Here is a 23221-nt window from a genome sequence, read left to right on the forward strand (position 1 = left end):
GAAATTGAACAATAAGGATAACAAGAAAAGTGGACTTTTCCTCCCAGGAAACAAGAATCTGAGAGTATCAAGTTTACCAGCGGTCTGAATGGTGAAAGGTAATTGAACAGGACCTTTAAAGTTTTGAACAAAACTTGATTTCAGCCCAATACTCTACCCGGTCAAATTCAGTTAGGTGTAAAAGAAAAAAATAAAGACATTTAGATACTTCAAGGTCTCTGAAAGTTTTTCTTTGGGTATTACTAAAGGAGATTCTCTAGCAAACTGAGGAAGTAAGCTTAAGGATTCAGGACACAGTGGATCTAATAATACAGGAGAGCGATGCAAGGGAAATCTCCAAACATGGTTGTTCAGCCAGCCCAGAAGAGCAGCCCGTCCCAATTTGAGCAGGAGGAAAGGGTGCTCCAGGGAGAAGGTCTCTCGAGAGAAAAACGAAAGGACCTATGATTGAGAAAGTGGAAGGCATGTCATGTAAGAAGAAAAAGAAAGGTAATTATATGCCTATACCATTTCAAATAAAAGTCCGTGTATAAAAGTTCTGGAGTAAACATGAAGCAATAGTTAGTGAGATTTCAAGCAATAAAGGAGTGTAAGGAAAAATATGTTTTCTAGTGCCAAGAGTCATCTACAGGGGGCGCCAGAGGAAAGGAAGCCAAGATTTGTACTTGGCAGTCCTAATGTAAATGCTGTTTTCTACTAAGGGCCAAGCTTTTTAAGAACCTGATTGTTGTGCAAGAAGATCTGAATTAGCTGAATTGGAAGGTGAGAAGTGGGTAGAGAAGATGTCAGTGAGGGTGTTAGCATTCAGTGTAAGGGATAATGTGCACATTCCGAAGCCAGACAGCCTGGATTCTAAATTCTGGCTTGACCACCTCCTACCAGTGGAATGGCAGGCAAGATTCTTGATTTCTCTATTGGTTTTAAAAGTAATGTACTTAATTTATGAGCTTGTTGCATGCATTAAATGAGTTAGTACTTGTAAAATGCTTAGAATGATGCCTGGCCATAGCAAGTACTACAACTGTCCTTACAACTGTGTTACGGATTAGGGGTTCAAGATCTATTTTGAAAGTTGATGAAACAAATTTACCTTTTGACCTAGCAATCTCATGTCTGGGAATCTGTCTCAGATCCAATGACAGAAGTGCAAAAAGGCATATGAACAAAGTTATTTTTTGCAGTACCCTTTGTAATGTAAAAACCAAAAAACCAAAATGTCCGTCAGTATGAGACTGGTTGGATAAACTAGGGTGTATTGACAAAGTATTTTGCAGCTATAAAGTAGAGTGAAGAGAATATCCAATGGTGGAATGATGCCAGGATGTATTTACTGTTAAGTGAAAAAAAAAAAAGTAGGTGTAAAATAACATATATAGTAGGCTTCTTGGTACTGAATTGTGATCCCGCCCCCACCCCGTCGCCAAAATACTTCTCTGTTGAAACCCTAACCTCCAGTACCTCAGAATGTGACTCGATTTAGAGATAGGGCCTTTGATGAGGTGACTGATTTAACATGAGGCCATTGGGATGGTCTCTAATTCACTCTTAATTGTGTCCTTATGAGAGGAAGTTTGGACACAAGGAGACCCTAAGTGAGCACACACCCAGGGAGAAGACCACATAAACAGGCAGCAGGAAGGCAGCCATCTGAACACCAAAGAGGGAGGCCTCAGAGGAGACCAACCCCGCCAGTGCCTTAGTCTTGGACTTCCAGCCCCCCAAACTGTGAGACAAGAGATTAAGACTGTGTAAGCCACCTAGTCTGTGGTGTTTTGTTATGACAGCCAATATGACAAACGAATATACTACGTTTTACCTAAGAAAATAGGGAACATTAAACATGTGTGAATATGTGTATATATTCATACACATACATAAATCTTTTCATAAAAGTGGGAGAAAAGCCAAAGACAAACAGTATGAAGAGTCCTTTGAGAGAGGAGCACAATCTAGAATAAAGAAAATAAAGGTTTTTGTGGGGTTTTTTTTAACTGTCAGGAATCTAGACTTTACCATTAGACAAAAAATAAAAATTCAAATTCAGAATCTTGTTAGGCTAAATTTGAATTAGGAACATCAGTATGGGGACGCCTGGGTGGCTCAGTTGGTTAAGCAGCTGCCTTTGGCTCAGGTTATGATCCCAGCGTCCTGGGATCGAGTCCCATATCGGGCTCCTTGCTTGGCGGGGAGCCTGCTTCTCCCTCTGCCTCTGTCTGCCTGTGCTTGCTTGCTCTCTCTCTCTAACAAATAAATAAATTTAAAAAAAAATTAAAAAAAAAAAAAAAAAGAAACATCAGTATGGACTCATGTTTTTTTTTCCTTTAAAAAGACCTCCTAGCTCTGTCAAGGTTTAGAAGCAGTAAGCAACCCTGGTACCTAGGTTGCCATTTCTGAATACCATTTTCAACTAAAAGTGATCAAGTTTCTGGAGTGAAATGGCTGTTTTCGGATTTATGAACAGCACATGTAGGAAACGAGCCTGGGTCTGTACCAGTGTGCAGTGAGGGAAGCTTTAAGAAACCACTGGGGCCACGGGGAAGTTCCTCAAACTATTTCGAAGGGGCTCCACTCACCAAAGGTAGGACAGTGTGACTATCAGAAATAACAATGGCTGGGCATCTGGGTGGCTTGGTCGGTTAAGTGTCTGCCTTTGGCTCACGTGATGACCTCAGGTTCCCAGGATCAAGCCCTGCACGGAGCTCCCTGCTCAGCGGGGAGCCCACTTCCCCATCTCACTCTGCCCCTCCCCAGGCTTGTGTTCCCTCTCTCACTGTCTCTCTAATAAATAAGTAAAATCTTTAAGGAAAAAAAAAAATTACAGTGGATTGAAACAGACTTCAAATGTGAAAAAAAATACTTCAGTTCATAATAGTTAAAAAATTTTAAAGGTCACCTTATGAGCTGTCTAGGACACCAGCTCGTTTTTGTGAAAACTGGAAAATACAGGAGTTTTATTTCTGGGAAGCAAATAGTTGATGAGGGAGTTACTTATAGGAGAATTTCTATTAATAAATAATAAAAAACTTTCATGAAAGTTGTTGGTCATGAGGTAGTAGGCTGATGGGGGAGTCAGAATGGATGGATTGCAGTGGACATCTGAGCCCCCTGGTCAATCACAGTGTCACAGGGGAGAGAACATGGTCCTTCCAATGCAATGAAGAAGTCTACAGGCATCCATGAAATCATCTTTTCAAAAAAAAAAAAATCAAAGCTGAATCTAATCAAGCCTACATCTAATGACCAGTTTTAGGAAGTGTAGGGGAGAGAGGAAAATAAAGACACCTTGATTGCTGTCAACCAAATCCAGAACTTGGCTAATTCTCCGAGACAAGAGCCTCAGTTTACTCATCAAATGGTGAGGGAAGAACGAACCATAGATTATAAGATCTGCCAACCGAATGGAATGTGTGAGGACCTTATTGGGATTCTGATTTTGAACAGTTGTAAAAAAACATTTATGGGCCAATTGGAGAAATTAGATCTCTGAGGAAATAATAGGGAGAATTGCTGTTTTTGTTCTTTGTGTCTAGGCTGTTTGTTTTGAGATCATTTTGGATACATGGCTGTTGTAACAAGAATTACGGAGATTTCCCAAGTACCCTCTATCCAGTTTCCCCCAGTGATGGCCTGTAAAAATTTAGACAATATCACATAGAAAAATACCAACAGTCAAAATAAACGCATCTCCTCTTGCCCTTTCGTAACCCTGCCTACTTCCTATGCCTCTCCCCACCTTAAACTAATGTGTTCTCCATTTCTTTCATTTTGTCATTTCTGAAATGTTATATAAATGTAATCACACTCTATGTAACTTCTTGGAACTGGCTTTTCTCAAGTCATTACATTGTATACCTTAAACTTAAATTTTATCTGTCAATTATATCTCAATAAAGCTGGGGGGAAATGACATTGTAAAAGGGAAACATCAATAATAAAGTACAATGCCAAGTAATAAAAGGTTTCATTTTATTATGGAATTAAAAAAAGGAGCTTTATCTCCTGGGGATGCTGCAGGGATTTTCACACGAAATGGGGTAATGCCTGGGATTTGCTTTAAAATAATCTGAGGGAAGGGGATTATAAATGAATCCTGATTTCTATAGGTTAGTAATTGTTGAAGCTAGAGGATGGGTACCTGGAGTTCAATATACTATTCTACCTGCTGTGTGCTTAAATTTTCCATAGAAAGCTAAAAATACAACACTACGAGCCTCTTCTTTAGAGAGTTGTAACTAGCTATAAGAACTAAAAATGGAACCAAGAAGTAAACAGGATGAGTAAGGAAGTACGTGCTTTTCATCATAAGTTTTCCTGTACAATTTGATTTGTTGCCATGTACATGAATTATTTTTAAATAATTTTGAAGCAACTCACTGGAAGCAACTGAAGTATTATTTATGCAAATAAAAGATAAGGATTTATGTCTGTTTCACGATCTCCTTCACTGAGAAGACATACTGGTGATTCTGGAATAAATGGAATCACTTTGGGGATAATACCTTCAGTTGTCCATCTGCTTTAAGTCATAAACCAACCTTACATTTGTAGATCTCTGGTTTCCCTAGGATCCCAGTCACATGCAGCTGGCTTTGTTACAGTATAAGGAAGGCTTTTTTGTATTGGAGCAGACTTAAATTTTGATAAGGTTCTAGCCTCTGCAGATGAAGCCTTCTAATGGACAAGCAATACTAGACGTATGTTCATGAGAGTATGAGTGCTTTACTCTTTCCTCTTGTCTTTGGGTGGTGGTGTACTTCTGCTGGTCCATAACAATGAAAAAGCATTATTAGCTTTTCATCGTGGGTAGCAAATTTTATGAAGTTTAGCTAGATCCTCCTTTCACATTTATTCATTTGTTCTTGTTTGTTGAGAAGTCGCCATGTGCCGGCACTGTTGCGGGTACTGGAGATGTTTCATATAAACAAAGATGTCCAAAATCCTACTAAAAGGGTATTTTCTGTACCTATGAATCAGAGGCTGTTCTAGAAGTTATAACCTGACAACAGTGACCATAACATATTAACGTGCAGTGCCTGTGTCACAAAGTAAGACTGATCATAATTTGGTATTAAAAATATTTAAAGGGGCGCCTGGGTGGCTCAGCGGGTTAAAGCCTCTGCCTTCAGCTCAGGTCACGATCCCGGAGTTCTGGGATCACGCCCTGCATCGGGCTCTCTGCTCGGCAGGGAGCCTGCTTCCTCCTCTCTCTCTGCCTGCTTCTCTGCCTACTTGTGATCTCTGTCTGTCAAATAAATAAAATCTTTAAAAAAATATATATATATATATTTAAAAATATTCCCTGTATCTGTTCTCATAGTGCTAGGAAGGAATGTGAGAGCACGAGAAGAGCTGACACAGATCTGTATACGGCCCAAGCCTAATTTTAACCATTTCACTTATATTAACTAACTTCATACTCACCACGGGGATCTGTGATATGTGCTGGTGTGGTTCCCATTTTTCAGGCAGGACGTGGAGGTACAGAGAGGTGAGGTGACTTGCCTAAGATGGGAAGGCATTTAGGTGGCAGACTCGGGCATCTGGCACCAGAGATCGAATCTCATCTGTGGAGCCCAAGTTAAGATTTTTCTCTTGGTTTCCACATCCATTGACCAAGCTGTTGTTTCCCCAACTGTTCCATGGAATGTCAACAGATGTTCCATAAAAATATATATATATATTTCATGGAAAAATAGTTAACCCAGCGTATTCCTAATGTGTATGGAGATTATTTATACTGAGGACTTCTCAGAGAATGTAATGTTAAATGTATATTATAAATCACCAAGAGGAACATTTATCTTGTACAGTTCTAAAATTATTTTTCCATGGAATGTTTTATTTTGTTTTGTTTTTACAGGATATCTATAGATATCTCAAGGAACATACAGTTCTGTGCCATTTTTGTACTCTTGAATATATCAGCCACTCTTTCACATCATTAGTTTCTATGCTTTCACCCAAATGATCTTTCTTAAATGTGAAATCAAATGTTGTCACTCCCGGAATCACCGTGCAGTGAACCTTCATTGTTTTCAGGCTCATACCCATTGCATGCAAGGGCCTTGCTTGCTTTATGGAGCCCCCTGTAGGCCAGGTACCCATCTCAGTCCATATCGTCTGTCATGGTTTATATACTTATGTATAAATATATATATGTATATATAATTTATACTTACATATTTATATATTTCTGTTAAGACGGGGAGCCCCCTAAAAATCACATTCAGTTTGGTTTTTTCCACCTTGCCATTTAATACCTATACATAGTGATCTCTCAATAAATGTTTGAATGGATTCCATTTTTTGGCAGCTTTATCTGCTAAAAACATATTCTTTATATTGACCTAAAGTCCAGTTCTCTCCAGTATGAACACATTGAGTGTATGTCTTTTTGTTCGTTCGTAACAATGCAATGTTTGAGTTTCCCCGAAGTCCTTTCTAGGTGAAACTTCTTTTTTTAACAGTGAACATTAGTTCTCAGTTGCTAACATGGCAGTCAAAACTGAATTTAATACTACATTCCAGATATTATTAGAACAGTTTTAATTTTTTTTTTTTTTTTTAATTTTTTTTTTTTTTTTTTTTTTTATTTGTTAGAGAGAGAGAGAGAGCGAGCACAGGCAGACAGAGTGGTAGGCAGAGGCAGAGGGAGAAGCAGGCTCCCTGCCGAGCAAGGAGCCCGATGTGGGACTCGATCCCAGGACGCCGGGATCATGACCTGAGCCGAAGGCAGCCGCTTAACCAACTGAGCCACCCAGGCGTCCCAGAACAGTTTTAATTTTTATAGACGCCCACATGTTTTCCATCAGTTATTACCAGGCCATTGTCATCTTCTGTTTGTGCTCATTATTTTGACTTACTCATTTTAGTCTTAATGAAATCATCTGTTGTTGGAAGCACCTCACCTAGCTTTGTGTTATCTTTAACATTTATGTACACAACTGTCATTTCTTCTTCCAAACCTCTGAGCAGAAGACAGTATCCCATAGCTTCCAGTAGATAGCTCATTCAAGGTTAATCGCGAGTGATCCTAACTGTATCCTACTTTCAAATATCTCATGTCTTAAGTCTGTCAAATCTATAGCATCTATCATTCACTTACCCAGAACTTATTTTGTCAAATATTTTGTGGAAGTGTAGACCATTGATTATGAGATCTTTTGTAAATTGAGTTCTGCTTCATATTCTATTTGACTTTGTGTAAGCTACCCAGCCCTCCACACCTAAATCAGAATTTCTAAAAGTTTAAATGGCATAACTGGTCCTTTTCGGTAAGAATTTTTTTTGTTGTCGTTAAGAATTAATTAGAGGGTTGAAATTGTATATGGTATAACATCTTTCCCGATTATGGCATTTTAATACATTTCACAGGCTTTAAAAAGTTTCAGGAAGAAGAAAGCAAAGGGAAAGAAGAGTGTTCAGAAATCTTTATACGGGGAAAGAGACCTTGCTTCGAAGAAGCCGCTGCTCAGTCCTATTCCGGAGCTGCCTGAGCTTTCTGAGATAATGCCTCCCACTCCAGGCCCTGGAAGACTGTGTTCAGGTATTCTGCTCTTTTCCTATTAATGTTTTATTCCCTCCACCACTTTCTTGCTGTTGCACCTTCTTTTCCCTTTTTCCTTGTCACTGTTAAAGAGTAATTGTAGGTAGGGGTGCCTGGGTGGCTCAGTGGGTTAAAGCCTCTGCCTTCGGCTCAGGTCATGATCTCAGGGTCCTGGGATCGGGCCCCACATTAGTGTGTTCTCTGCTCGGTGGGAGCCTGCTTCCCCTTCTCTCTCTCCCTGCCACTCTGCCTACTTGTGATCTCTCTCTGTCAAATAAATAAATAAAATCTTTATAAAAAAAAAAGGCAATTGTAAACTGTAAAACCTGTAAAAATAGCAACCATCCCTCATATTACTGGGAGAATTTTAAGCTAAAGAAGCAGTAGTTCATAACTTTAACCCTCTTCAGAATCTGATGGGAGCTCTGGATCCTCTCCCCAGAGAAACTTAAGACACAAGGTAGTTTGTATAATTTTAGGGGAAATAACTTCTTTCCATCCTTTCTCTTTGTAAAGCATTTTATGTTTTTTATAGCATTCTGTTATAATGAATTCTGTGTCGGGTTATGGTCCATCATGAAGAGTAAACATGGTGATGGCTCAGTAATAGATCTTTTGTAATTAAGGACAAAAATATTTTTAAAGTTTGCCCTATGATGTTTCAGTAGAGTTGGCACTGCTAAAGCATCTACTAGAAATAACATTTATAAATTGAACTTGATTACCTTGAAACAGTTTTGTTGAGAAGCAAAGATTAAGTCAGCTGACATACTTGGTTAGATAAAAATTGGAGTTGCTTCTGTTTTATAATGCCTTAGTTTTAAAATTAACCAAATCATGCTGAAATTAATAAGAGTATGTATTCATACATTTGGTGTGTTAATTTTGTATGGAATAGTTTTAAAAACAGCCGTCTTTGTCTGTCATCACGTGTGTAGAACCTGCATTCCATTTGCAACATATCTGTAGAATTTATAATAGATCCAAGGATGAATAGGCATACGCCATCCTAGACTATTGGCTTCTGCCTACTTCTCAACTTCCAGAAAGCACAGAGTTTAAACAAACACAGCTAGCCTGTCATCACAAACACGCTGCTCCTGCCCCAGCCCATTTATGTGCTTGTCTTGGGACAGGGAGCTGACCAGCCCACCTTTTTTAAATCTTGGGCTAATGCTGCTTATCTTTGAAGATTTAGCTCTGCTGGCCGCCTTTCCAGGAGAAGTCTTTGTTTGCATTATACCTTTATTTACCATCAAGTTTGTAATGTTCCCTCTGTCTCCCTTCCCTGCAAATCACAGTCCCCTTGAGACTGAAAACTAAGTGATCTCATTATATCCCCAGTTCCTGACTGGAGTTTTTCCAAAGATGTTTAAACAATGATTGTTAGTATATGTTTTCCATCTTGTGTCTGATTAGAGAATTTCTTTTTAAAAATACCTGAAGTATTTTTTTATATATATAAAAGTATATGTATATCTATATATCTATATATAAAAGGGTATCATCCCTTATAAGGGTTTAAAGCAAAATCTTCCTTCCCTTCTTTTCTATTTTTCCCTGTCCCTTTCTCTCTTCCCCTCTCCATCCCTGTCCCCTACCTTTCTTCTTTAGCATGCCACTTTCATGAAAAATACATTAGACATCGGTTTTTAAGTTGTATAAAGAACCGAACTAACATATTAATTGGTTGCCACTGGTGGACCCTGTGTTAATCTCTGCCTTACGTGACCTGACTTGAAGTAATCAAATCATGAAATACTGGTTTTTAGATTTGTGGCTCAGCTGATGTTTTGTATATCTTACAGTTCTGATTTTGTTTAAAACATTTTTTATACTTTTTTGACTGGGTCAGTTAAAAACCTTACTCTCTGAGATAGCAAGAGAGATGGCATCCAATAGTACTGAGGTTTAGAATGCTGAAAGCCTGAATTTGTTTAGGCTGTGTTACATAGCCTAATTTTTTTTAAAAGATTTATTTATTTGAGAGAGAGCGCGCACGTGTGCACGTATGCACATGGGAGCTGGGGGAGGGGCAGAGGGAGAGGAAGAGAACCTCCAGCAGACTCCCTGCTGAGCTCAGAGCCCAACCTGGGGCTCTGTCTTACAACCCTGAGTTCATGACCTAGGCTGAAATCAAGAGCTGGAGACTTAACGGAGCCCCCCCAGGCACCCCATTTTTTAAAAAAATTCATTTTAAGATGTATTTATTTAAGGCTGTGCTACATAGCTTTAAAACGTTGATGATGTTTTTGCTCACCTGTGTGATGTGACAGAGTGTGTCAAAAACAGGACAGCTTCCACATGTAGTATCTGCCCATTAAGGTGGAAGGGGAAGATTTTTAGAATATTGAAACAAACAGTTCTATTTGAGAATACAGTGTTGTTTAAATCACATTAAAATTTTTAACACAAGACATAAGACCTAAGCGTATGAAAGTACTCTTTCAGCTAAATCCTCAGATCCCCCCAAATTCCAAGTTTTCTTTTCTCTATTTCAGGGGAAACATAGCTAGAAAAGTTGCCGAGGCACGGTGGCACCCATTTTCAGTAATTCATTTTTCGGGAAATGGGAAATGGGGCTGCCTCATACTAATTGACTTTGTAGTGTGGAAACTACAGTAGAATAGAGGAAGCAATTTGAGATACACTTCTCATTTTCATGGTCTGAGATTATGTACTTTATTCACTCATGTATTAAATTCATATTTTCTTAACCTGTGGCTTGAGGAAGAACTAAAAAAGAAAGAGCAGGAAGACAGATGGGAGCAAGTACGGCATAGCATTTGTAAGTCTTGTGAGTTTTGAAAGCCTAAAACACAGAATGCAATATGGCACCTGTTTGATCTGTTGACCTTTCTTTCCATTGGTACTTTTTAGTGAGACTTAAACTTATTTTCATGCCCTTAGATGATTTCAACTCCAATGGCGAACTTGAAGAAACAAAGCTTCCTAAAAGAAAGAATCTTTTGCCCCAGAACCCGGAAGATTTGCAGATGAGTCAAGGCTTTAATAAATATGATCTGTCTGCATTGTGCAGCCCTTTCACGAAAAGGTCCTTGTCGCTTATAAACGCTACTTTAGAGCAAGATTTAAATAAAAGTGCCATAGCCACTAATGAACAGAAAACTATTCCAAAAGCAGAAATTAAGTCGGAAGGCGAAAACGGACTGAGAGCCGGCCCCGAGAGTGGAAGCGGTCATGTTTCTTGTGCTCCTGTGACCGCAGAGCCCCTGGCATCAGACAATGCAGAATCCAGTGCCGTCCCGCCCCCCCGGGAATTGGCTGCTGCCGGTCAGAATGTGGAGAACCTTTTTCAGATCTTTCAAATTTCAGAAAATGTAAACATAAAGTATGAAAAACAGGATGACTTTTTAATAGCTACTGAAGGAAAACGGCAGACCATGCCCTTAACATCTGACTTAAAAAATGAGGAGATATTAAGTGACCATGTAACAGACAGTAAAAGTCTGAATGCAGCTTTGGGAAGAAGCTCTATAGAAGGTCAAAGTGGCACGGGTATGAGTGGTGGAGAAAGGAAGCACAGAAGGCGCTCGACATGTTATTTCGACGGCCAGAGTTTATATTTGGAAAAAACTGGAAATCACAAACCTCCCCATGTGGTGAGCAACTCTCTAGAAATTGGTTTAGAAAATTCTGAACTGTATAAAGATTTATCCGCCTCCATAGAGCAAACCTTCCAGAGAACAAAGAGCGAAACAAAGGTAAGACGTAGCACAAGGCTACGGAAAGATCTGGAAGATGAAGGGCTTGTATGGATTTCACTTCCATTTTCTTCCACGTCCTGCACTTCCCAGAGAATGAAAAGGAGAACAATATGTACGGTTGACAGCAGAGGATTTGAAAGCTTGTCCCTCTCTCAAGAAACTGCATCTTCTGGACAGAACCAGAGTCTGTCGCTCCCCGTGTCAGGTAAAGAAAACAGGGAGGGCTTTGCTGCCAGAGCTTCCAGCTCATCTGGAAAGCGGAGGAAGAGCCTCTGTACATCTACACTCGCAAATTCGAAAGATACGACTCAGTCAAAGTGCTTCAAAAGAAGAACCTCTCTCAGCCAAAAGGGAGAGACCTCTCTAAAGGACTTCGAAAGAGTGGGACATGTCCGGGAACTAAAGCAGTGACTGGCATTTCCTACAGAACCTGTGGCCGCAGAGAAGGTAACCATCCGTGCTTAAAAGATCCTTTCATTCTGGTTCTCGTCCTTTGTTCAACTTCCGTGTTTTAAAAGTTTCAAATAAAATCATTTGAGTTGAACCTATTTGTTAAGTAGAAATAAGTGAATTTCTTCATCCCAAAGGGAAACATTCTATTAAAAATGTTCTTCCCTCCCCAAATAGTACATATTTACTAAAGCTTTCACATTAGTACATGTTCACTGAAGCTTTAGAGTCTCGTCTCCGTTGTAAAAAACAACTGTCTTTTTGAAGTGACTCATTCTGTCTGCATGAGAAGAGTTTAAAAAGCAAAATGATGGAATTAATGTAATTTTGTAAAAATTGAAGGTAATAAATACAAGGTTAAACACTGTTAGAAAATGAGAAAAGGTGTGTTTTAAAATGCTGCCCAAAAAAAGGGTTAAAAAATGTTAACAGGAAAGATAGAAATCATAAGACTTGTTGGTTGAAAGTTGAGAAGCTTTAATGATTGACTTTGTCTCAAGTGAAAATTGTATATTAATAGGTTAAAATCAAAACCTAAACATGGCATTTTGGAAAATTCTTTCAATAATCAGAATATTATAAATCTAGCATTATAAAATGAATATATAGTTTTTAAATAACTAGGGTGAAAATATTTTGTCCTTCAAACAAGATTCTTGTGGGGTGGGAGGTGCAGGACTGATTTTTGGTGAAAACAGAGCAGTTTAGTTGAATCATCTTCCAGATCATTCCAATTAGTCACATTTAGGATTTATTCCAAGAAATCCCAAATTAGTAATTTGGGATTTAATTCATGGTTCTCCATTAAAACAATTTTTTTTTTTTAATCCAGAAACTCATAAGAAAGGGCGCTGGAAAATTCGTTTACTTAACATGAAGGTGGTGGTAGATGGCTGATTTCTTTTTTTTTTTTTTTTTTTTTTTTTGGATTTCTTTTTTAACATGGTCTTTTCCAGCACTTCTATTTCACAACAGAAGTACTATCACTTGTTTCGGATTTTCCAGTTACATTTCAGCAGTGTGCTCTTCTATCACTGTTTTGATGACAGCAGTTTGAAAATCTAAATTGCTATATATCTGGAATTTGTGAATGCACATAAATCATTGTATCATTAAACAATTGTCTTTGAAATCCTTTAAATCATTAAACTCTCCCTCTCCCTGATAGCAGAAACATGTTAACAAATAGAGCTCTCTATAAATAACACAACAGGGAAGAAAGCTCCTGCTGAGCGCCCATTTCCCCCGCCTCAGAGAGAGACTATTTGTTACCTTCTTGGCACCAATAGGTCTGGAAGCCCTGCTGCTAAAGACTAAATGTATTTTACATTAACACTCAAAGTGATCCCCAATTTCTTCTGCTAAAAGGTGGATTGTTTAAAAAATTCTTTTATCTTTACACGTAAATTATTTATGGGCTTTTTTTCCCTCACCGTTTATAGTTTGGTATGGTTGGCAAATCTCTAACACTGAAAACAGTCAACCCCCCCCCAAACACTCCCCCCGCCCCCCCCACCCCCTGCAAAAACGAAGCATTTTGGTTTTGGTGAATTTAAAAAGAAAAGAATAAAAACTTTCAGAACCATGCGATGTTTAAGAGTTTTGTTTTTTTTAAAAAGCTTTTTGTTCTCCTTGTTTAATGCGAAGGCCAAAACTACTGATCGTTTTTTTCTCCCCTTTTTGCTGTATGATGTATGATCTCAGTTGTATTTGAATTTTAAGAATTTCACATGCTTATTTTATTTCTTAAAATGTGCTAATGAGGACGAGGGAAACATTGGATCTGTGGAATTTTTTTTGGCTTGAGTTTTCAAGTGTAAAATTGTTTTCTGGCATCTCCAGTTAAAAATGTAAACCCTTGATGCATTTTGTTGGTTTTAGGGTGTGTGGGTATAAATGTTTTGTTGATATCTGTAAATAACAAATGGGCAGTGTTTCAAAAAAAGAAGAGGTCTGAGAAATCAAAGCAATTTGGACATAATTTTATCCACTGTCTCGTTTGTATCCTAAGATTTGTGAAAAGTTAATTATTTCTGTATTTGATCATGCTTGCTTGTTTTTTAGCTGTTTCTTTTCATTAATGGTTGAATCAGAAACTGGGCTTCGGAAGAGTTTGTACTTGCCTTATTTTTTTGACTGCAGTAACCCTTGACATTCTGCCTTAGGAAATCTGTGTCTTTTGTTGATCCTGTAGATGCTTGTTTGTTCCAGAAGATGGCAGCATGACATCTGGCTACATTACCTTAAACCCTGGACAGCTAGTCACTGTTGCTGTGGGTGCTTCTCTCTTTAACTTTTATTTTCACTCATTTATATCATGAAAGTCCTGTATGTCTATTGGGACAAGTAGAGAACGGTACACAATTGCAAACTGTCTACTTCACCCCATGTGAGCATCCTGTAGCCACACCTGCCTCTTCCCGAAAGCTTTCTGTGTAAGCACGTAACAACTGTCCTGCATCTTCCAGACCTTCGCCTGTGTCAACATGCTTTCGAACAGGATCACTATAATGTGCCCTTCTGCAGCTCAATTTTTTTATTCAGTAAACTACTGTGTTGTTATGGGGAGGCCTCGTGCTCCTTCAGTCTTTCGAATCCCTGCGTAGAGTTGTACACTCTGCGTATCTCCTTAGTAACAAATGCTAGTTGTCTCCACTTCCTTATGGAGACCCAGGCTGTGCTGGGCCTGTGTGAAAACGGCCGTAAGATAAATTCCTTGAAATTAAAATTAAATGGATATCAAGTTATCCTCCACAGTTCATACCTGATCCAGGTCTTTCATAAAGATTTTGGGATGCATCTCCTTTCCCTCTGCTTGCCACGTTGTCCTCCCTCTGCTTGAATGCCACTTGGCTTCCATTTTCTCTCTCTGCCCCAGCTCAACTGGCCCTTGAGCTGTGGAATCGAACTCGGGGCTTAGACTTGGTGTAACAAAGATTATTAATGCCCAATTCATGCTTTAGATCGAAAGAACTTCGTTTTTACACAAGTCGTGTTTATTAAGGTGTAATTAACTCCAGTAAACTTGAGTGAAGTTGATCTTTTTAAGAGTACAGTGTGAATTTTGGCAAATTCATCCGGTCGTATAATGACTACCGCAGAAGAACATTTCCATCACCCCGGAAGACCTCTGCCCTCTTTGTGGACAGTCTCCTCTCCCCCAACCCCAGCCCCTCACAACTGCTTAGCAGATTTCTGTCTTTCTAGTTTTGCCTTTTCTGCGATGTCCTATAAATGGATGTAAGAGTTAATAGCCTTCTTTTTTCGAAATTTAGCAGAATGCTTTAGAGATTTATCCACGTTTCATGTCATAAGTAGTTGATTCCTGTTTATCACTAAGTAGTAGTATTGTTTTACGAATGTACCAGGTTTCTTTACTCATTCACCAATAGATGGCTATTTGTATTGTTTGTTTTTTGACGATTACAAATAAAGCTGCTATAAACATTAACATTTTTTTTTAAGAGATGTTTTCATTTCTCTTGGGTAAATACCTAGGAGTGGGGATTCCTGGGGTGTAGGGTGGGGATATGTTTAACTTTCTGAGAAACTTCCAGGCTTTTCCATTGTGGCTGCACCGTTGCGCATGCTCACCTGCAACGCGTGCAGTTTGCCGCGCATTTTCACCAGCACCCAGCGTTGGCTGCCTTCTTCATTGTAGGCTTCTGGTCGCTGTGCTGTTATATCTCACTGCGGTCTTGATGTAGGTTTCCCTGACGACTAATGATGGAGACATCTTTGCCTGCACTTATTTGCCATTCTGGTATCCTCTTTAGTGAAGTGTCTATTCAGATTTTTTGCCCACATTTTCTTTACTTACTGATGTTTTCCTGTTGAGTGAAAGAGTTCTGTGTTTATTTGAATATGGATTCTTTATTGCATGTGTCTTGCAAATATTTTTCCCCGGTCTGTGGCTTGTCTTTTTATTTTCTTAGCAGTGTCTTTTTAGTGTAATCTGTTAACTTATCAACTTTTTTTTCTTTAATGGCTCATGCTTTTGTGTTTTATCTAAGAAATCTTTGCCTAGTTCAAGAGCACAGGGATTTTCTCCTCTGTTTTCTTGTAGAAGTTTTAGAGTTTTAGCTCTCAGGTATTAGATGCACTTTGAATTAATTTTTGTATATTGTGTAAAGTCCGGGTTTTTTTAAATGGAAAATATTTGCTATTTGTTGAAAAGATTATGTATTCCTCATAGAATTTCTGTGGCACTTTTGTTGAAATTGATTGACCTTTTATGTACAGGTCTATTTCTGGACTTTATTCTTTTCTATTAATCTGTGTGTGTGTTCTCAAACCAACATCACACCATCTTGATTACCATGGAAAGCTTTTTTATTTTTTTCCCCATTATCATGATTCTTTATCACAGTTTATGTTTAAAAGTTTTTTTTGTGAGAGAGGCCAATAGAAGCACAAGATTGACCAACCAATTCTATGTGCAGCCTACAATTATATCCAGACCTGCATGTCCGTTGAGGGCTAAGAATCTGTAATAAGCTCTCAGAAATATAGGAAGGAAACCAACTTCCTCGAGTCCATACACATTCGGCCCAGTGCTCTTGTAAACTGGTTTGCTATATAGTTCAGGATTCTAAATTGTCACCCTGAGCCACTATAGGATTTAGTCATTGAGAAAGAATTCTTTTTTTGAACACTAACATTAAATCAGCAAGGAAATAAAGTGAGTTGAATTAAAATAAGGTTCAAATGTCTTTGCCAAAAATATTAAATTATAAGTCTGATTCATTTCTTGTCATAAATAAGGTTTTTACTATAGTTTGGTTTTTGTATAAAAACTGCCACTACGCTTACTCATAAAGTAGCCTTAGCATTTGAGGATTATTTCTTAAACATGGGAAAACTGTCCTACAGCAGGTCACCTGAGGTAGGCAGATTGTAGACTCATTAATATGCATGCCAGGGATTAATTTCCAATGTGATCACTGCCTTCAGGATACTCAGTTTTGTGTAAGGGGCAGAATTATAATCCAGGGTGATCCTGGTCCTCTCAACCCTGAAGTGCCATCACCTGGAGATCAGGTGAGTTTGTTTGGTTTCTTTCTGGAAAAAGTGATGCTTGAACAAAATACACTAACAGGAGTTTTAGGGGATTGGGGATTCAAAAGACACATTCTATTCCAAACGTAATTATTGTAATTATTTTGTAACTTTTGCAGTTATTTGCTGTAAGGAGGCAATGTAAGTTGGCTTCATCTCATACGTGTTTTTGTTTTCAGTATTTTTCTTAACTTCCCATTAAATTCAGACCTATGAAAAAATCTGGATAAAGCATGGATTCAAAACTAGACTAGCAATTGTGAATGCACATAACCAAGTTTTAAAGAAATCTCCCCTCTTGAATGCTAATGCATTCCTATCTTTTGTATTACCAGATTTCTTGGTACTGTGTCAGAGGGTTGACTCAGGGCTTGGAATCCATGATCAAGTGAACAGAATTGGGATGGAATTAAATCACAGTAAATAATTATATATTTAAAAAGTGTTGTGTTTTTTTTTTACCTTAAATTTATTTGGAGATTATTTCCTTTTCCTTTTTTTCTTTCTTTTTTTTTTAGATTATTTCATAATCTTAACTTGGCTCTAGAATTGACTAATTACTAATGTACTATGGCCTAACAATTACAAATTTGTCTACTGTTGTACTGATGTGTTCATTTTTGTACCTTCTTTGATGCTTCTCTGTTTTTTATTAAATCATGATACAGACTACAAGTAACATAATAGCTTTAGTGAGAAGATGAGTAATTACTGCCATTCTCCTGATACATAGTTTTGTCCCACATCTTCCACCAAAATCCTGCTTAGCCTGGGGGTGACCTTAATTTTAAGATTTATTAGGACTCTGGAAAATTTTAGGATATTGAGAAGCGTCTTCTGGAGCTGCTATTTGTAGATAATTTAAGCATTATATCAGTTAAATGAAAAGGGAAAATAAATGAGCATGAACATTAAAGAAAAATACAAGTTTGCATTTTCTGCGGGATAGGTTGGGGTTTCCAAAATTTCCAGTTGTAGAGCACAGTTGTAGAGCAGCTTTTCTTCAGGCCTCCTCCTCATCTGTCCACAGCATACACACTGTCCGATAAATGGTTTACTTTATGTTCTCTGTGATCAAAATGGCCCGTGGGATTGCAAACAGCTGGCACTTTGGTCTTAGATATAATTTAAGAAAATTCCAATTATATGTATTTGTTGAAGTCCCAACTTCTTAAGTGTATTCGGGAATTGTTAAGCTCTGAAATGTGAAGATAGCTCTTCTATTTGCTAAATCTAATAATTGTTTTATTCTCATGGCTTTATTTACCCACTTAGTATTTGCTTTAAAAAAACAATTCTTCCACTTGTTTTTAATGTTAAATGTGATTTGTTAGTGACATTTCTGTTTTTGCTATTTAAAAACAAACTGCATTTCCAAGGTTGTGATATCTGGTAAGCACAAAGTGAATGTCTTTTTTTTTTTTTTTTTTTTTTTTTTTTGTCTATTTAGGCATGTCAGTTAACTGCTAAATAGCATCAGGTGTATGCAAAAATTAGTTCTTCCACATACATGACCCAAAGAGTGACATAATTTTTGTTTAGTATAAAATTGGTGTCGAACAGTTGAAACTTCATAGAGAGCTAAAGGATTTGCTTGGTTCAAATAAGTTTAGTTCAGATGCCAGGCACATGGATGTAAAGTGTGTGATTTTATGCCTAATATTTGAATATAATGTATTTGTTTTCTAATTGTTCATAACAGAACAATAATCCAAAACCGACCAGTCTTTTCTTGTTTTAAGTATGGTTTGGGAATGAAGATTTCAGAAGTATTCCCTCAAACCTGAAAAACCTGGTGTTAGTCTTGGGTGATTTCCAGTGACCCTGTGACTCCCTTCTTCCTGCCCCCTGTGTAGATTTGGAACTGGGCAGCCATTTTTGTTTTTGGAAGGGAAAGGAGACAGATATAATGAATGACTTTTATTGTGCAATATTTCAAACTCTCTTGAATGCATTCGAATGGGATGGAAAGTGTTCTGCCCTGTGTCATAGCCAAAACAAACAAAACATATTCCCTAAACCTGGATGTGTGTTTCTCTCAAACTGGCAGTAGTTAGAGCTCAGCTCTCAAACAAGAATTTGGTTTGACAATTTTTAGCCCTTGTTCAACTGAATATTAGGATAGTTCGCAGCCAAAGCAAATATTGTGGGGAAAAATTAATACACATATTTACAGCTTGCAGGTGGCATTTTTTTTCTTACATTCTTTTTTTCTTACATTTTTTTTCTTACAAATGTGTGGCATTTGTCTTAAGTAATTGCATTTGTGGTAATACTTTTAAATAGACTACTTTTTTTTTGCTGATATTTTTTAAATGAACTTCCCTCCGATAATAGTAACTCCAAATGTAAATAAATTCTACAGAGGTCCCTGAAGAGTGATAAAAGTTTGAATTTAAGTATTTAAACATTTAGAAAGACCACTAAGAATCTGAGAATTCTAGGAATATCAGACCCAGCAAATATGCAGTAAAACTCCCTTGATGGTAGCCTTCTATGGCCCCCGCAGAATTCACTCTAGTGAGTATCAATGACTCCTTTATGATGATGCCTCCAACATTGTTTACTGACTCCAACTACCCTCACTTAGGTTGTTAAGTATTCCCACCCTTTGGATCTGTAGGGAGAAAGTACTCTGCACAATCAAGATATTTCATTCTGTAATGCACCATTGTGCTTCATGACCCTGGCAACATATATTTTTTTATTAGAATAATAACTTTAAATTTATGGTCACCCATGACCACAGTTTGTGCCTTAACCAAGAAATACTGGAAACATAAATTTTTGAGCCAGGCAGTCTGCTTCGAAAAACGGTAGCAAAGACTTCATTCAAGCCACCTTTTAGGTCTTTCCTTTGAAATAGAAAATGCAAACGTTCATCAAATGTTTGGTTGAACAATATCAGACATCTGTGCGAATGGACTTAAGCCATCGGTTAATTTCATTGGTCGTTAACTTTTCATACAACAAACACTACAGAGAACACTGCCCGCATCTTGCATTTCAGTTAGCAAAGTTGCACATTGCTGTGAAGGTAGCTAATTACCAAGCCCTGCAAAGTCCAACTGTATTCCCATCAAGCAGCCCGACTGGCATGTTCTGGACATAAAGCATTTGGAGTGGGCTTTTAGTGTTGTGTGGTGTGTCTGAATAGTGGGAAATGGAAAGACTTCTGTGTTGGGTAAGTCGGTCCATGAGGTCCGCGGCTCCCGTGCTGTCGAGAAGCAAATGTGAATGTAAGATTTAGGATGGAGGAGAGGGGGGTGGAATGCAAACTTCTTGGTTAAAAAAAAAACAAACCAGAACTCTTTTCTATTTTAAATGTTGCTCTAAGTTCTTCAACTTGACTATTCAGACCTAAGTGTGGATGCATAGGGTTCTTTCACTAGGTTGTCTAAGAATAATTGGACACCGAATTATCAAAATTCTATCGTTTTTCTCAATCCCACGGGAGCCGAAGGGTTTATGGTTTTTTTTTTTTTCTAAAAATAAGTAAATTTATTTTTAGATTTAAAAAAAAATGTACATTTCTCAGTCAAATTGGAATCTCTTAATGTGTATTGTGGCTTCCTTTCCCCTCAGAGACCTATTCTTTAGGTATGTACCCTGTGCCCAACTGCCTTCTACTCATAACCCTTAATCAAGGCTTTAACTCTTCCACTTTGTGAGGTTTTTTCCCAACCCACACTATAGTAAAACCTACAAACGCCCTTCTGAGGTATTCTCCTATCTCAAAGTACATAGCAAGACATACGATGCTCCCATCTCATGAATAAGATGAGCAAGAGGGAAGTGGTTTTCTCTGCCTATAGAGAGAAGCAGCAATAATAAAGCCTGGGAAAACCAGTGGCCTTCTGAAACTGAGCCCATCGCTTTCACTTGCTTCAGGGGTCTCCCTCATCTTCCACCTGCGTGCTTAAAGAGGTCAGGCCATTTGGGTACTTGTTGGCTGTTCTTGTAAAAAAATTTAGTTGGAGGAGCCCTTGAAATCAATAGCTGCCATGGGGTTTTGAATCTCATCCAGAATCTCACAAATAATCAAAATTTGCATCTCTCTTCCTAAAAGTAAGTGAATGATGAGTGTTGATTTGCCATTTGTTCTATAATATATTTGGTGAGGGGGAGGTGGGGGGGGTGGGAGAGGAGATTGGGAACAGGAAAGAAGCCAGAAGAAATAGTGTTCAAACCGGAAACCAGGACTGCCTCTGCGTTTAGATGCCAACACTGCCAACAAGCAGCACTCTCAACCGGATCCCTGAAATGTGCCCAGTGTCCCGCTGTTGTCGTGTAAACGTTGAGGGGATTTATATCCCGTATTTCTCCAGGAGGAGAGAACTGTTCTGGGCATTTGTGGAACACTTCCAAGGCATGTGTCCTTTTGACATTTCCCTGCCTTCCCAGGGCAGGGCTCTGCCATCTCCACAAGCTAGGAGCTGTTACCGCCGGGCCAAAGCTATAACAATATTAAGATGTTTTCCTCAACCTTGTCCCCAGAAAGATACTCTGTTTCCAGAAGACTCTTCTCCCCTGGGCATTACATCATGAATTGATTCAGTTCTTGGAGGAAAAAATTGGACAAAATATAATAGATTACCTCCTGGGGAAACATACTTAGGTTGTTAAGTATTCCCACCAGAAAACTAAGAAACTGCTTATATATTACTACTCTGTCCACATTTAACCTTTCACCTTATCGCGGCTGAGCAGGGTGCTTTTTTTCTGCAAAGGTTTTTGTTTTAGCGGGGGTCAGAGAGAACATTTCTCCTTTATTTTTTTAAGGAATACAAGTATTCTTTGTTTTTGCCATCACCCGGGCTATGTCAGTTTCACGAACCAGTTTCACCAGCCTCTGCCTCCCCGTGGGCAGCGGGGGGCCGGGGGTTGCAGCTGGGGTGCAGGGAGCCGCTAGATGGATTTTAATTTTCCTTAAGGGTTTTTGGCCCCCTGGGCGTCGTGGCCCACAGGAAAGATGGCCTCACATGCGGAGCATTCGGGAGGCATCACCTGGGTCGTGCGGATAGCCCGCCCGGCAAGCGGTATCTGTGGTTGAAGGAAAGGATCGAGTTTCCTCTTTTCCTGGGAACCAGTTCTCGGAGAAGGATGTTTATGATTGATTGAAGTCGCTCCCATCCAGTAAACAGCGCAGGAAGAAATGTGGGAGCTCTTTTCCCTTCCAAGTTCGAAAGTTGGCGCGCAGAAGGGGCGGGGTACAGTCGGCCCTATACGTTTGCTGGCTTCAGGTGGGGCTAAGTTGGAACAGTAAGCCGAGTGCGTGGAAGGGCAGGTGAGCCGGAGGGACCGGCAATAAAATAGCAAGCCTTTCATCACCCCGCGCCCAGCCGGTGACTGGAAGCCAGTCAGCATCCAGAGCCTGGTTAGCCGATTAGAGGACACCGGAGCGAGCTGGCGGCCTCCACGGGCCGGATCGCTGACGATCGGGTTGGTAGGGCCAGTTTCCTGCTCCGAGGCAGAAGCAGCCGTACCCCAGTCGGTGACCCTCAGTGACTGCCTTGTCGCATAAATCTCCAATCAGGGGATTAGTGCAAGCTCCCCAGAGCACTGACATCCATTCGTTCGTTCCTTAATCCCAATAAAAGCCCTCTAGTGGCCCCAGCCACGCTTCCGACTGTCCGCCCCAGAGGGCTGGGCTCCACTTCTCGGAGGTGCCCCTGAGGAAATAAGAACAGCCCCCGCGTTTAGGTGAGACGCAGCCGGGGGGAGACGAGGTAACCGGCACACAGGACCTCTACGCTTTGTGCAACTTCCTGTGAATCTAGAATTACAGTGAACCCTTGAACGACAGGGTTTTGAACTGCGTAAGTCCAGTTAGGCATCGATTTTTGACAAATACGGTACCATAAATATATTAGGATTTTCTCGTTTTCTTTTTTTCTAGAGCTTACTGTGTTATGAGAACACAAGCCATCACCTATACAACAGAGAGAGTACGTGTCAGTCCACGGTTTATGGTATCTGTAAGGCTTCTGGTCAACAGTAGGCTATTCGTAGTTGAGTTTCTTGAGAGTCAAAAGTTAGTTAACAGTTAGTTAAAGTTAGTGGATTTTCAACTAGGGGGGCAGTGTTGGTGCTCCTGACCCCCGCATTGTTCAAGGGTCAACGGTGAGAAGTGTAAAAAAAAAAAAAAAGTAAAGTGCTTAGAACAGTAACAACAAAAGTGTCCACTAGTTACCTTGTCTGTAAAATGGGCAAGTTAGCGGTACCTACCTCCTTTATGTGGCTGCCATAAAAATCAACTAACACAGATGTGGTGCCCCTTGTTTTCATTATCCTTCTACACTTTTCCGTGACAGAAGCCCATTTCCTTTCTCGGGTATCTGTCCATAGTGTGGTCGCTATAGGGTTTTCCCATGGGCCCTCATTTTACATGGTCTCATTATTTTGCCCACATTACAGATAAGGAAGCTGAGACTTTAAG

General features: G+C 39.2%; 1 protein-coding gene across 1 annotated transcript in view; it reads left to right on the top strand.

Moving 5' to 3' along the window:
* CDCA2 (cell division cycle associated 2) overlaps positions 1-13302 on the top strand; it is a 48976-nt gene extending 35674 nt beyond the window's left edge. Inside the window, exons 14-15 of the mRNA XM_080796956.1 lie at positions 7375-7546; positions 10457-13302. Coding sequence (XP_080653082.1) covers positions 7375-7546; positions 10457-11685 — 1401 coding nt within the window. The 3' untranslated portion in view covers positions 11686-13302. The remainder of the gene's footprint in view (positions 1-7374; positions 7547-10456) is intronic.
* Positions 13303-23221: the final 9919 nt, after the last annotated feature.

Source organism: Martes martes, assembly GCF_963455335.1.
Source record: "Martes martes genome assembly, chromosome: 2".
Taxonomy (NCBI): domain Eukaryota; kingdom Metazoa; phylum Chordata; class Mammalia; order Carnivora; family Mustelidae; genus Martes; species Martes martes.